The 13797-nt window shown below is 59.0% G+C and overlaps 2 protein-coding genes across 3 annotated transcripts; one reads left to right on the top strand and one right to left on the bottom strand.

The window, feature by feature from the left end:
• Positions 1–70: 70 nt before the first annotated feature.
• LOC128135828 (zinc finger protein 184-like) lies at positions 71–13281 on the top strand. Its single transcript, XM_052774900.1, is given in 10 exon segments — positions 71–1006; positions 1166–1264; positions 1754–2013; positions 2015–3748; positions 4424–4584; positions 8393–8533; positions 9464–9593; positions 10301–10406; positions 10791–10913; positions 11296–13281. Coding segments are annotated over 10 exon segments (4356 nt in total). The 5' UTR covers positions 71–789; the 3' UTR covers positions 12681–13281.
• On the bottom strand, positions 4579–8474 carry LOC128135873 (zinc finger protein CKR1-like). 2 transcript variants are annotated; one of them, XM_052774975.1, is made up of 3 exons: positions 8367–8474; positions 6899–7062; positions 4579–6458 (listed from the first exon to the last, which is right to left on the bottom strand). In XM_052774975.1, exons 2-3 carry the CDS (start codon positions 6984–6986, stop codon positions 5077–5079), a joined length of 1470 nt encoding a protein of 489 aa, XP_052630935.1. In that variant the 5' UTR covers positions 6987–7062; positions 8367–8474; the 3' UTR covers positions 4579–5076. The 2 variants fall into 2 exon arrangements, with proteins under 2 accessions (XP_052630935.1, XP_052630936.1); XM_052774976.1 differs by having other exon boundaries at positions 4579–6455.
• Positions 13282–13797: the final 516 nt, after the last annotated feature.

Below are 13797 nucleotides of genomic sequence, written 5' to 3'. Positions count from 1 at the left end.
AAAAAAATAAATCAACCCACGCATTGAGAATCCTAATCCGCTTGCTGCTCACAGAGGAGGGTGAGGAAGGGGTCGGGGGAGTGGTGGTAATTTGCTTTTAAATGATTTTTGCAAAGGAGACCACCAAACCCAGTTCCTACAGCTGGGAAAACTCATTTTTCCTCCTCCAGCACGGGCTCCGAGCACCCGAGATTTGCGTAGAGAAATAACTGGGTGATTTATCCTCTTTGAGAAGGAGGAGCGATTGTTATGGGTTTTTTTGGGGAGGGGTTCTGGAAGATTTGGGACAGGAGTCTCCAGGAAGAGGAGGAGCACCCAGGGTTTGTAACAGTAGGACTTAGCTGTTAGGTAAAATCTGGGTGAAGATGAATTTTAGGGTAAGGATCTCTCAGCAGAGTGTTGTCTGCAGGTTACAGAAACATGTTTGTTGTCAATGGGCTGGGGTTTACCTCTTTTTCTATTTTTTTTAAGGAATCGTGCTCTCTGTATTTCTGTTTTCCCCTTCTGCTTCCTCCTCCTCCCCATTAACTTTTGGGAAAAAAAATTGTTTAGCCAGATTTGATGGAGGCAGAGGGCATAAAGTTCCTGCAAGATTTGGGAAAATACGTAAAGGATGGAGTTTTTTATTAGCTGCCTGTCCCCATGCCTTACCCTCATTTTGTGATTCAGCTAAGCCTTTATATTAGTTTATTAGAGAATAATAATCTATTAGATTATTAGAGAATCCACAGGTTAATAAAATAGAGGGGTTTGCATGAAAAGTCCAACTGACGGATACAAATCCGTAGGATGATGGCTGGCAGTGGGTTGCACGCTGGGCTCTGCTTATGGGGGGTTACCTCCTCCTTGCAGGGGGGATGCCGGTCTCTGCTTACGGGGGGTTACCTCCTTCTTTCAGGGGGTCTGGTGGCACCAGCCATGGAGCCGTACGTGCTGCTCGACCCGCGACAGAGAGCACTGTATCGCGACGTGATGCAGGAGAGCTATGAGACGCTGATGGCGCTGGGTGAGGAGCCTACCCATCCCGCAGCAGGAAATTTGGAGTGGATGGAGGATCTAGCTTGCTGGATCCTCACGTCATCATGCAAGGGGTGCTGGGGTTGGGGGGCTGCTGGGGAGGGCAGACCCTCCTGACCCATGTTGTTCGTCCCCCCGTCTTTTCCAGAATTCCCTGTTTCCAAGCCCGATCTGCTGTCCCGCCTGGACCACGGGAATGAACCTACAGCCCTGGATCTCCACGTGCCCAGGGACACCTTGGCCACAGGTGAGCCTCTGATAGCGCCTCAACCACAGGGAGAAAGCCTGGGTTCAGCTCCTGCAAGTGTCAAGGGCTTTCCCCACTTCCAACCTCTCTGCAAAATGGGCAAACCCCCACTGTAGCGGCTGCCACTGGCTGCAAGCCCTGGTTTGGCCATGGCATGGAAGAAGGATGCTGGGGAGGAGAGACTGTAAGGCCAGAGGGTTATCCTGGCCAAAATGGAAATGCCGGACCTCCTTCCTAGAGAGCCACATTTCTGGAGGTGCAGTGGAGGTGGTGGTGGATTAATTACTATGTCCATGTTGGTGGCAGAGAGGAGCGATGGGGATCGGAGATGCCTCTGCTAGAGGTGCTTGCCTGGAAGAGTGTGTGAAATAAAAAAGGAAGAGGAATCCCTCCTCGCTTTCCTTTTTCTACCACCTTCCCATCTTCCCAGCCCTGGGAGAGATCATGTCTCCTGCCTGGGTTGTGTCTGTCTGTCTTTGTGCCCCACAGAGGATGGAGCAGGAGTGGAGCAGGAACCCTCTCGAGAAGCAGCTGTTGAGAAAGAGCCTGAAGTAGTGAAACCTGCAGGTGAGGAGCATCCTTCGAGCCCCACCGAGGCTGGGGCAAAGGCGAGCAGGAGTGGGGGACTGGGGGAGACAGCCACGCGCCCAGGTGAGAGCCAACCCAGCAACACGTGTAGCGAGTGTGGGAAGAGCTTCAGCCACAAGTCAGCCCTGGTGAAGCACCAGAAGATCCACACTGGCGACCGCCCCGCACGAATGTCCTGACTGCGGCAAGTGCTTCATCCAGCGCTCGGACCTCACCATCCACCAGCGGGTCCATACGGGCGAGCGGCCCTATGCCTGCCCCGACTGCGGGCGCCGCTTCAGCGTCAGCTCCTCCTTGCTCACCCACCAGCGTACCCACGTGCCCGGCGGGGAGAAACCCAACCGTTGCCCCCAGTGCGGCCGCAGCTTTGCTGATCCGGGAGCCCTCGACCGGCACCAGAAGAGCCACCTGGGCGGGAAACCCTACGAGTGTGGCGTGTGTGGGAAAGCCTTCGCCTGGAGCTCCCACCTCGAGCGGCATCGGCGCATCCACACCGGCGAGAAGCCCTTTCAGTGTGCTGAATGCGGGCGAGCCTTCGCCTGGAGCTCCCACCTCGACCGCCACATGCGCACCCACACTGCTGCCGCCGCCTCCGAGGACGAGGAGGACGGGGAGGCAGAGGAAGAGCCCCCGCCACCCCCCCAGAAATGCGCCGACTGTGGCAAGCGCCTCAACCACCAGACGGACCCCCAGCGCTTCAAGCACAAGGGCACTCAGACACTGCCGGCTGGTGCCGAACCCGCTGGCAGCCCCCCGCGGCCCTTCCGCTGTGAGCAGTGCGGCAAATGCTTCGGCCAGAGCTCTAACCTCCTCAAGCACCAACGTGTCCACACCGGCGAGCGGCCATACCCCTGCCCGGATTGCAAACGGTGCTTCCGCTGGGGCTCAGCCCTGGCCAAGCACCAGCGCACCCACGCCCGGCAGCAGCAAGCCAGCGATGCCACCAAAGCCGTGCCGGCAGCCGCTGAGGAAGCCAGTGCTGGAGGAGGTGGCAAACCCTACCCGTGTGGGGCGTGTGGGAAGAGTTTTGGCTGGATCTCGCACCTGGAGCGTCATCGCCGCATCCACACTGGAGAGAAGCCCTTCCGCTGCGGGGAGTGTGGGCGGGCGTTCGCTGTCAGCTCCCACCTGGAACGGCACCGCCGGGTACACACCGGCGAGCGGCCCTACCGTTGTGGCGAGTGCGGGAAGAGCTTCGCCGTCAGCTCCACCTTGCTGGCTCATCGCCGCACCCATGCTGCCCAGCCAGGCCGGCCCCATGCCTGCCCTGAGTGTGGTAAGTGTTTTAGCACACCAGCCAGCTTGGAGCGGCACCGGCGGCTTCACCGGGGCGAGAAACCCTACCAGTGCGGTGTCTGCGGCAAAGGCTTTGCCTGGAGCTCCCACTACGACCGGCACCGGCTCACCCACACTGGCGAGAAACCCTTCTCCTGCGCCCACTGCGGCAAATGCTTCGGCCGCAGCTCCCACCGCAACCGGCACCAGCGTGCCCACACGCAGGGTGGCCCAGAGAAGCGGCACGTCTGTCCCGAATGCGGCAAAGCCTTCGGCCTCGGCACGGCCCTGGCAGCTCACCAGCGACTGCACGCCGCTGCCGCTGGCACTGGGGGCCGCAGCCCCCTCTCCTTGCTGCCGCCTGCCTGGTGGGAGGGTGAGAGGCGAGGGGGGACGCCCACCCCATCCGAGCTCTGGCCCGAAGAGTCCAGCTCTGTTTTCCAGCAGCACCCCGTGCCTTCCTCCTCCTCTTCCTCTTCCTCCTCCCCAGCCCCCAGGGGCTGGGCTGCCAAGGCTCTCCTGCCCCCCACCATGGCATGGAGGCCTGGGGAGGGGGACACCCTGCAAAGCGATGCCTCTGCCCCCCAGGAGCCCTGGGCTTCCCTGCCTCCGCCCAGCTCCTGAGATGGGGCCATGGGGACCGGTGGGGGGGCTCAGAGCCACCCTCTGCCTTTGGGGACGCCCCAAGGCTGAGGTGGGAGGCTGGCCTGTCCCACTCCCCAACACAGGGTAGGAGAGGGCTGCTGCAGCAGCTGGGGGGCCCCAGGATACACTGGGGTGGGCGTCAGGATGGGGAAGGGGGGGTGAAGTGGTGGGGAGGGGGCACAGGGAGGGTGAGCGGTGTGTGCCAGGGGGTTAGCAACCAGCATAGGTGCTTTGGGGGGAGACTGGGAAAGGAGGGACAAGGGAGGCTGGGGGTGGATTTAGGGGGGGCTGGGTGATAATTTAGGGTGGTGGGGAGACGACACTTCTCCCTATAACCCTCCTCATCCTCTGCCCCACTGTTGTGGTGAGGCAGAAGGGGGGGGGGTGACACAGCTTGGGCGTATGGGAGGGGACCCATCGGTAAAAATCACCCAGGGAACCCCCTTCTGCAGGGGGCTTTTGGGGGCAAACGGCTCAGAAAAGAGCCATGGGGACCTGCATGAGTCACCAGCTCTGCTGCGTCCTTGCTGGTACCCCTCCCAAATGCTGCTTGGGTTGTGCTGAGGGCGGTTTGGGATGCATCGAGCCGGGAATTTGGCAAGCGTGGAGAGGCTGGGTTGCCTCGGCTCGGGTTAGTAGGTAATAAAGTAGAAGGTAGTTCAGCAAAAAAGAAAAACCCCTTCACATGTCTCAGTGTGTTTTTGTCTTTGGAGAGGGAGAAGATGCTCGCGGTGTTTCCTACCAAGAAGCAGGGAAAAGCGACGGAGCCCAGGGTCGGTGCACAAGGAGAGCCAGACACGGGTGGCTGCCAGGTACCGGGCTCCCTTTTTATTCCTCGCCCCATGCCGGCACCTCCCACCGCCGAGCCCTCTGCACCCTCAGCATCTCGCCCTCTCCATCAGTGCAACGCGGCATCCCTTTCTCCTGCCTGCGGCAGCAAGGAGCAGGTACAAATGACACCGTATTTTGGCACAAGAACCAGCGCCAGGTTACCCCCATTGTTTCCCGGTGCAGAAGAGCACCATTTCCCTGGGGAAGAGGCTCCCTGTCACCCAAGATGTCCGTTTTCCAGGGTCTGCTTTGCAATAGGGCGCAGGCACCGTTCACCCATTGCTGCTGGGAGACATCAGGAAGGATAAATCCCACCTTGATACCTTGCTGGAGCAGCCACATCACCCACCCCAGTGCCACCCTCTGCCCCTTAAATGTCACTTGGTGTCCTTTGATTTGTCCCCAAGACGAGTTTTCCCTTGGGAACGATCCTTCCTCCCCATCCATCGCACCAATGGGGGAGTCTCCGTCCTTCAGGGCTCCTCACCATTGCAGGCTCCGGGTGGCTTCACCAGCCCTGTGGCACCGTGGGTCTTCTCCCCCACCAGCCGTGTCCTGGAGAGGGGCAGCGGTTGGGGGGCAAGGGGGAAAGCAGCCTTGGGGAGGTGGCTACGGCGGTGTTTGGTGAGGTGGGAGCTCTGGCTGAAGGCTTCGCCACACTCGGGGCACTCGTAGGGCTTCTCGCCGGTGTGGACGCGGCGGTGCCGCTCGAGGTGGGACGCCCAGGCGAAGCCCTTGCCGCACTCGCTGCAAGTGTAGCTCTTCTGGGCGGCGTGGCCCCGCTGGTGGGCAAGGAAGGGGGGAGCCTCACCGAAACGCTTGCCACAGTCGCCGCATTTGTAGGGCCGGTCGGGGGAGTGGGTTTTGCGGTGCTGGAGCAGGTGAGCTTTTTGGGCGAAGCGTTCGCCACAGCTGCCACAGGGAAAGGGGCGTTCACCCGTATGCACCCGCCGGTGCCGCTCCAGGTGGGACGCCCAGACAAAACCCTTCCCGCAATCGGCACAATGGTGGGTGCGCTCCCGCCGGTGACACCGCTGATGCCGTGCCAGCGCTGGCCCGGCTCGGAAAAGCTTGCCACAGTCACCGCAGCGGAGGGCTTTCTTGCCCAGGTGGGTGCGGCGGTGGCGGGCCAGGTCGGAGCTCTGGCAGAAGGTCTTGCCACAAGCTGGGCAGCGGTGGGGCCGCTCGCCGGTGTGGCTACGGCGGTGCTTGGCGAGGTGCGAGCCTTGGCTGAAGGCTTCGCCGCACTCGGCACAGCGGTAGGGCTTTTCGCCGGTGTGCACCCGTTGGTGCCGGGCAAGGTGGGATGCCCAGACGAAGCCCTTGCCGCAGTCACCGCATTTGTGAGGTTTCTCGGCGGCGTGGCCTCGGCCATGAGCCGCCAGCTCGGCGGCGCCGGCGAAGCGCTTGCCACAGTCGCTGCACTTGTGTGGTCGGTCACTGGCGTGGGTACGGCGATGCTGGAGGAGGTGGGAGCTCTGGCTGTAAGTCTCGCCGCACTCGGGGCACCCAAAAGGCCGCTCGCCAGTGTGCACCCGCCGGTGACGCTCCAAGTGCGAAGCCCATGGGAAGCTCTTGCCGCAGTCGGTGCAACTGAATGGCCGGTCCCTTGCCGGTCCCTTGCTGGCTGCCCCATGTAAGGGTTTGGCACATTCCAGTTTGGGGACCGCTGCGGCTTTGGACATCTTGGCTGCGCCATGTGGCATGGCTTTATCCGGGCGCTTTGTTTTCCGCCTGTTTGAGCCGAGGGTCTTCTCCCTCTCTGGGCTGTGGGACGAGTGCTCTTCGAGCTCCTTGCAGCTCTCCTCTGCTGCTCCTTCCTCCGCTGCTTTTTCACTCACCAGCCCCTGTGCTGCTGGGGAGATGGGAAAAGGAGAAAAAGGGCAGAGCATGGCCTTGACCGGAGCAGGGGGTGGCATTTAAATCGACAGAGCAGGAACAGGATTCCCTAAAAAAATTGGTCTCCCAGAAAGGAGGAAGAGGGATGTGGTGGGAGATCTGATTCCAGTTTGACCTGGGAACATGGAGATGCTAAGCAAACCTCATTGCCTGTATGTCCAATTTAATAAAAAAAAAATGCAGAGAGATCAATAACATTTTCCTGCAGAAAAAAAATTAAGAAGAGGGCTGGGGTTTGGGGAAATCCCCCTCAAAACCTGCCTAGATTCCTCCTCCCCCCTTCCAATCCCACTCACGATCCCTTTGCTTCCCTGCCAGAGACAGGAAAAAAAAGAGCAAGGAGAAACGGGGGGAATGTTCAAGGAGAAGGAAAGAGGATTTTGTGTGTTTGTTTACCAAGAGACATCAGCGTTTCATAGCTCTCCTGCATCACATCCCGGTACAGGGCTTTCTGCCGCGGGTCCAGCATCACCCACGGCTCCATGACAGGGAGAGTCACCGGCAGTCGGGAGAATGAGGGTTTCTCCCTCTGTTCCTCGCTCAGGGCTCCTGAAAATCCCCTGTGGGGATGAAAAATCCCTTGAAATGGGGAAAATCCCCTGGGTAGTGCTTCTTGCTCGTTTTTTTTATGCTTTTTCTGGGGATGCCGTGACAAATTTGGGGTTTTTTTCTCCTCTGGCTGCAACACACAGATGGTCCCTCCATTCAGGACTAAGCCTGAGCCTGCATGGAGCAGCTTGGCGATGGGGGGGGGCAGGAGGTTCCCTGTTTTCCCCTCATCTTTCTGGCAGACTGCATCTCACAGCAATCTCTGCCTTCCTCCCTCCAGCATCCCAGTTCCCCTGGTCCTCATCTTACTGGGAATCAGCCCTCCCAGGGTGATGGGTTATTGGGGGACGTGTCCCAGGAACTGGGCAGCATGCCCCATCCTTGGGGAGCCCTGGATGCACTGTCCTCTTCCCAAAGGAGCTGCCGCTCCTGGGAACAACCCCAAGGGCTGGATCCTGCAAGCTCCAGCCCTGATGCAGCTCAGGACCTGCTGCAGAGCAGGAGCACATCCCTGCTCAGGGTTTTTTCCCCGTTACCTGGAGTCCCTGGAGTACCTGGAGTCAGGACTTGCTGTCGGCTCAGCCTGGAGCTGCCTCCGTAGGCCTTTCCCTGGGTGAAACGTCCTCCCTTCCCAGGCTGAGGCTGCAAGGGGGGGCGGGATCCGCAGACCCCCCCTTTGCACCCCAAGGACCGCCAAGCCTCCCGACAGCAGGGCACAATGGAGGCGATGCCGGGCATGGCTTTGCTCCGGAAGCCCAAGCCGGTATCCGGGAGAGAGGAGACGCCAAGAACAGGCTCCTCAGCGGCAGCGTTTACCCAGAGCCCTCTAGAGGTAACCCAACCCTGGCTTTCCCCCCATCCCGACCCTCCCCGCAGGCTACCCAGCACCCGTGGGGGGCACAGGGGACCCCACTACAGTCCTGCCCCATCACCCGCATTGCCCCCATGCTCTTCCCTTTTACCCAGCGGTTTTGGGAGAGCCCCAACCTTGCTAGGAACTCTGCCGGGAGGATTGTGACAGCAGCAGCAGGGATATTTTGAGTATTGCAGCCATGGGGAAGCGTGGGAAGGTGATGGGGGTCTCTCTGGGGCGCCAGGGCTTCCCCCAGGTGGGAGAGGGGGACACCGGGCTGGTTGCCCGATCAGCATCAGTGATGGGAGCTGTGCAAGCAAGAAATTCGGTTTTCCACCTGGAAAAGTGGTCCAAACCATGTTTTAGTCACGTGGTTGGTGAAAACGGGTTGTTTTTCCCCAAAAGCTCCAGGCTCAGGAGTCATGCGCTTGCGGGTGGGAAGAAGGGGGAATTTCCACTTACCAAGTTATCCCTTCTTGTTGCTGGAGGAGGAGATCACAAAAGCCAAGGAAAACACAACCCTGTGAACAAGAAGATAAAGAATTGCAGCAGGGGAATGAGAGGAGCTTGGATTTCTGCCTCCAAGAAAGCCCAGGAGATTTGAAACCACACAGACACTCTTCTCTACGGTGGGTGCAGGCGTTTGGGTGGTGGTTTAATCCCTCCCTGGCTGGGAAAAGCCGGGAGCGGAGGGGAAGCAATAATTTTCTTTCAGTTTGCTTTGGAAAGAGCGCAAGGATGGGGAATTATCCCTAAATCCTGCCTTCCCTAATGCACGGGTGTTTAACCCCTGCCTCCCCGGCAAAGGAGGGAGCAGAGCTGATTTCTGCAGCTTCCCTGATCCTCTCTCCCTTCTCCCTCACTCCTCGGCTGGTGGCAGTGGACGAATGTCCCCGAGGGATGCTGTGGGACCAAGTCCTGGTGCTGGGGGACACCAAGCAACCTGGGTGGCTCTGGGAGTATTGCAGCTCAGCTGGGTATGGGAGAACAGAGAAAGGGGCTGGATCTGCTGGATGCTGAAGGCAGAGGGGAGAAAGGGACCCTCCAGGGATCCTGGCTGTGCTCCGGGCAGGGGCTGTGGCAGTGGGTGGTGGCGTGGGGCAGGCAGAGCCCTGCCTGCATCCCCCAGCCCATGGAGGCACGCCACAGCCCTCTGCTCTGGGGGTCTGTCCGCACCAAATCCTGAGCCAGAGGCTCCAGGTGATGGGCACGGGGAGGGAGGGACAGACCCACCCGGGATGCCCTGTCTCCCAGTCTAGCCCCAGTCCCTTTACTGGGACCAGTGCAAGGAGCAGCGAGATGGAGGACCAGTCCCTGCCCTTGGGGCTGTGCCACGAGAGGGCGTGGGGAGATCAGAGCTGCTCCCAGGAGCTGGCTCTTCCCTGGTGATCCGAGCAGGAGATCTGCTCCCAAGAAGGTGGAAAAAGCTGAGCTTTGTTGGGCAAGGGCTGGCTGAGCCCTCTTGTGTCCCGAGGGGAAAAAGCCCGGCAGGAATGAAGGAGGCTGCTTCTTCTCTTGCACAGATGCCTATGCAAAGGGCACTGCCTCTGTTTTTCCAGGGTTTATCCCAGCTTTTCCCCCCCAGGGAACAGCTCAGCACCAACTTCTCCCCCCATAGGCTCCAGCAGAGCATCCCTGTCGCTGCCAAGGGGGACGGAGAGGGACATGGCCACAGCAGAGCCGGCACAGGTGAGGGAGAGTCTCTCCTTTGGGGTGGGCAATTGCATTTCAGCTGACCTGAAACATCAGTGCCAGGTACCTTCTGCCTGGTCCAGTGAGACAAGCTGGTCTGTGACCATAGCTGTGGGTTATCGCCTTCCTGCAACTCCTTTTGGACCAACAGGTCCCCATATACTGGCGCAGATGGTCAGGGTGCAGGAGAGGTGGTGAGGAGCAGAAGGTGGAGCCTGTGGTGGGCATGCTACAAGGCTGAGCCTTGGATGCAAGATGCCCACCTCAGAAACACAAGGAAGGTGGAAAGTCACAGCAGGGCATGGGGTTTTGCGTCTCCACGTGACAGGAAAAGGCACAGAGAACAGGGTGGAGAAGTTGAGCCCAGCCTGGTTGAGCTCCTTCAGCTCCATCATCCCCATCAGGTATTGCTGGGTGTTTAACAACCCTCAGCGTTTTCCAGTTCCTATTTTTCCTTCCCCATAAGCTTAGCCAGCTGCTTTCTGAACCCGTGTGGCCCTTTAGCATCCGTGATGTCCCGCAGCAAGGCTTTCCACAGCTTAACTACACCCTATGCGGAACAATACCTTGATATCTCTGATCCTTGCCAGCATCCTTTCTGGCTCTCCTGCAGCTCTGCTGAACATAGCCTTGGCTCCTCTCCCTGCTAGCTTGAGCTGACCCATGGCAGCAGGTGCTCAGCTGGGAAATCCTTGTTGTTCCAGTGTCCAGTGACCTTCAAGGAGGTGGCTTCGTACTTCACTGATCCTGGCCAGCGGGCCCAGTACCAGGAAGCCATGCAGGAGAGTGCTGGAAATGACTCCTTTTTGGGTAAGGACGCACCCTCCCTCCTTCCTGGGCTACGTCTTGGGATTGGGTGGGCACAGGGGATGCTTCTCTAGACTTTGGAGGTGAAGGTGTCTTTCCCCATTGCTTCTGGCAATTGTGTTTCCCCCTTGGGACACATATTGGGGACCCATAGCACCCTCCATCCCCACCTTCTTCAGAGGAGCATGTGCTCTACCACGTCAGACCAATGGTCCATCTGGCCCCATGTTCTCTCCAGCCATGGTGGAAGGAGATGCTATGTCAGAGAACAAGGAGAGAGACCTTCCTCAGCTGTGCCCAGCCCTTGCATCATCCTTTCTCCAGCAGAGCCCCCAAATCTTCTTGTAGTAGCTCCTCAAATGCACTCAGACCCCTGCTCTGTCTCAGGAACCAGCTCTGCTGACCCCCAACATGACAGGATCTCCTCTGGGCTGGAGTTGGAGGAGAAGACGTGGACCCCAGCTCCCCAGGACTCAGATGCAAGGCCCTTCTCTAACAGCTCTTCCATAAGTGAGGAACTGGCTTAAATAACCTAGAAAGCATCTGGGAGAAAAGCAAAACACCTGGGACTTCTACTCAGGCCCTAAGACAGCCAGCCTGAGCTTAGTATCTTCTAGGAGAGGGGTCCCAGAACCTCTCCTGTTCCCTTGGGAGATGTTTTGGGTTCCAGAGGTTTTTAAGAGCTGGGGTTTGAAGCTGAACTTCAGCCCAAGCTTCACCAGCTGTCCAATGGTCAGTGTTTGGGCCTGAGCTGAAGGTGGAGCTCACATGATCTTTCTTCTTTCTAGGCTTTCCCCCTTCCATTTTTTCCCCACCCTGCTTCATCAGTGGGTTCCCTTTTCCACCCCAGCCAGGGACTGACTTGTCATGGTCTTTTCTCTTTCCTCTGCAGAGAATGGGATGGTGAGTGGGAGGAGCGACAGCACTGCACATGCAGACCCAGACATCAAGACCTGCCTGGAGGACATCTCCCAGCACCACGAGCCAACCAACATCCGCCAGAGCTCCGGAGAGAAAGGCCAAGAGGAGGTCCAGGGTCATCCTGGGAGGGAAACTCCAGGGACATGCAGGGAATTGCTGTTCCCCCATAGCCTTCGCCCCAGGGATAGACCCATCCCTCATCCCACCAGCGAGAAGAGCTTCCATCCCCAGAGACGGGGGTCCCAGCACCCCTGCCCTGACTGTGGGAAAAGCTTCGGGGTCTTCTCCAACTTGCTCCGTCACCAGCGGAGCCATGGTGGGGACAAACCCTACAAATGCCCCGACTGTGGGAAAGGTTTCGGGCACAGCTCGGCGCTGGTGACGCACCGTCGCATCCATACGGGTGAGAAGCCCTACCAGTGCGCTGATTGCGGCAAAAGCTTCAATGTGGTTTCCAACTTGGTGCGCCACCAGCGGAGCCACACTGGGGAGAAGCCCTACAAATGCCCCGACTGTGGCCGGCGTTGCAGTCAACGGTCCCACCTGGTGACCCACCGCCGGTTGCACACAGGCGAGCGCCCGTACCCATGCCGGGAGTGCGGGAAGAGCTTCAATGTCAGCTCTGATCTCATCAAACATCGCCGCACCCACACTGGGGAGAAGCCCTATGAGTGCCGCGACTGCGGGAAGCGTTTCAGCGGCAGTTCCAACCTCATCACCCACCAGCGGCTGCACAGCGGCGAGCGGCCTTACACCTGCGCCGACTGCGGCAAGGGCTTCACCATCAGCTCCAAGCTCATCGCCCACCAACGGACGCACAGTGGCGAGCGACCCTACAGCTGTGCTGACTGCGGCAAGGGCTTCAGCGACCGACCCCACCTCGTCCGGCACTGCAGTGCCAGCTGGCGGGAGAAGCGCTACAAGTGCTCCGAGTGTGGCAAGGGCTTCACCACCAGCTCCTACCTCCTCACCCACCAGCGCAGCCACACTGGGGAGACGCCATTCCTCTGCAGTGTGTGTGGCAAGAGCTTCGCGGTGGTCTCCAACCTGGCGCGGCACCGGCGTGTGCACACTGGGGAGAAGCCGTTTCGGTGCGGGGAGTGCGGACGGCAGTACAGCCAACGGGCTCATCTCACCACCCACCAGCGGGTCCACACCGGCGAGCGACCCTATGTCTGTGGGGATTGCGGGAAAGGCTTCAATGTCAATTCGTCCCTCACCAAGCACCGGCGGGTGCACACTGGGGAGAAGCCCTACCACTGCCCTGAGTGCGGGAAGAGCTTCAGCCAGAGCTCCAATGTCATCACGCACCGGCGGCTCCACCACGGCCACGGGGTGCACCAGCTCTGTGCATGAGTGGCTCCAGCTCCCACACCATGCTGGTGAAGCCTAGTGATGCCAGCCCAGCCAGGAGGTCTTCTCCAGAGACTGGAAGTCAGCCAGGACTTTGGTTATCTTGGCACATGCGGGAGAGGGAAGAAAGACCTGTGTATCGGGGGGGTATGAAGGGAAGGATAGGAACCAATCACGGCCACCATCAGCAGAAAACACCAACTCTGGGTGAGGTTCCTCCTGCTCTGCTTCCGTTCCTCCCAGCCAAATTAGTTCAGGGCATCTCCTGCTCTCACCCTGCCCAAACACAACAACAAAAAAAGGACCTTTGTTTTTCCTCGCTGCTCCAAACTCTCCCCACATCACGACATTTGATACAATGGGCCCAAGGGCTGTTTCATCTCCCATCTGGCATTCTCCTCTCCTCCAGTGATCTGCTAGCAGTGATAACAGCTTCAGGAATAAAAGGTGGTGTGATAAATACCAGTTGTGATCTCTGTGCGCATATGGGTGTGCACCCACAGGGAGTCGAGACACATGAGCCCCACAGCCCCCTTTTACCTCCAGGCTTGCACAGGAGGAAGTCCCCAGAGCCGCAGGGGCCCCAAAGGGGCTCCAGCAGCCAGCAAGTAGTAAGCCCGGGGGCCAGAGGCCACGAGGGTTGGTCTCCTCCTACCACTCCACATCACTGTGGATCCTGTGGTGGGAAATCCTGAGCTGGAGGGTAAAAACGCTGGGGGAGGTCACTGATCCTTCCAGATGGGCCCAAAGTGTTGCCCTTGTTGACTGAACTCATGTACTCGGGTATCCCAGAGCTGCACAGACACCTGGAGCTATTTGAGCTCTGGCCACGGCAAGGTAAGCAGCCATTTCACTGCCCTGCTGAGCTGCAGGCTGTCCTTGCAACCTTACCTACTCCTGTTTTAATGTTGGGGTTTTTTGCATTTGAGCTGTAAGGCCATTGGGCTTTGTCTGGAGAACATGGCTAGGGAGCTCCAGACAGCACCGGGCTTTGGTGTGGTACCCACCCATCTCCCACTTCCTTGAACATTATAACACACCAAACCCATAAGCACAGACTTCCCCTACCCCAAATAAAGAGAATCAGTGGCAAACCCCACCATTTCTCCCTCCTACTCAG

The sequence above is a fragment of the Harpia harpyja genome, chromosome 25, assembly GCF_026419915.1.
Source record: "Harpia harpyja isolate bHarHar1 chromosome 25, bHarHar1 primary haplotype, whole genome shotgun sequence".
NCBI lineage: Eukaryota > Metazoa > Chordata > Aves > Accipitriformes > Accipitridae > Harpia > Harpia harpyja.
The sequence above is the reverse complement of the archived record's forward strand: the minus strand, read 5'-3'. Positions and strand labels throughout refer to the sequence as shown.

What these genes read in the sequence shown, in the direction of transcription:
- LOC128135873 (XM_052774975.1), bottom strand. Translation starts at nt 6,986, where the DNA reads ATGGAGCCGTGGGTGATGCTGGACCCGCGGCAGAAAGCCCTGTACCGG. An exon ending in TGAAACGCTGATGTCTCTTG is followed by an intron (nt 6,459 to 6,898) that starts GTAAACAAACAC and finishes CCATCTCCCCAG; the next exon opens with CAGCACAGGGGCTGGTGAGT.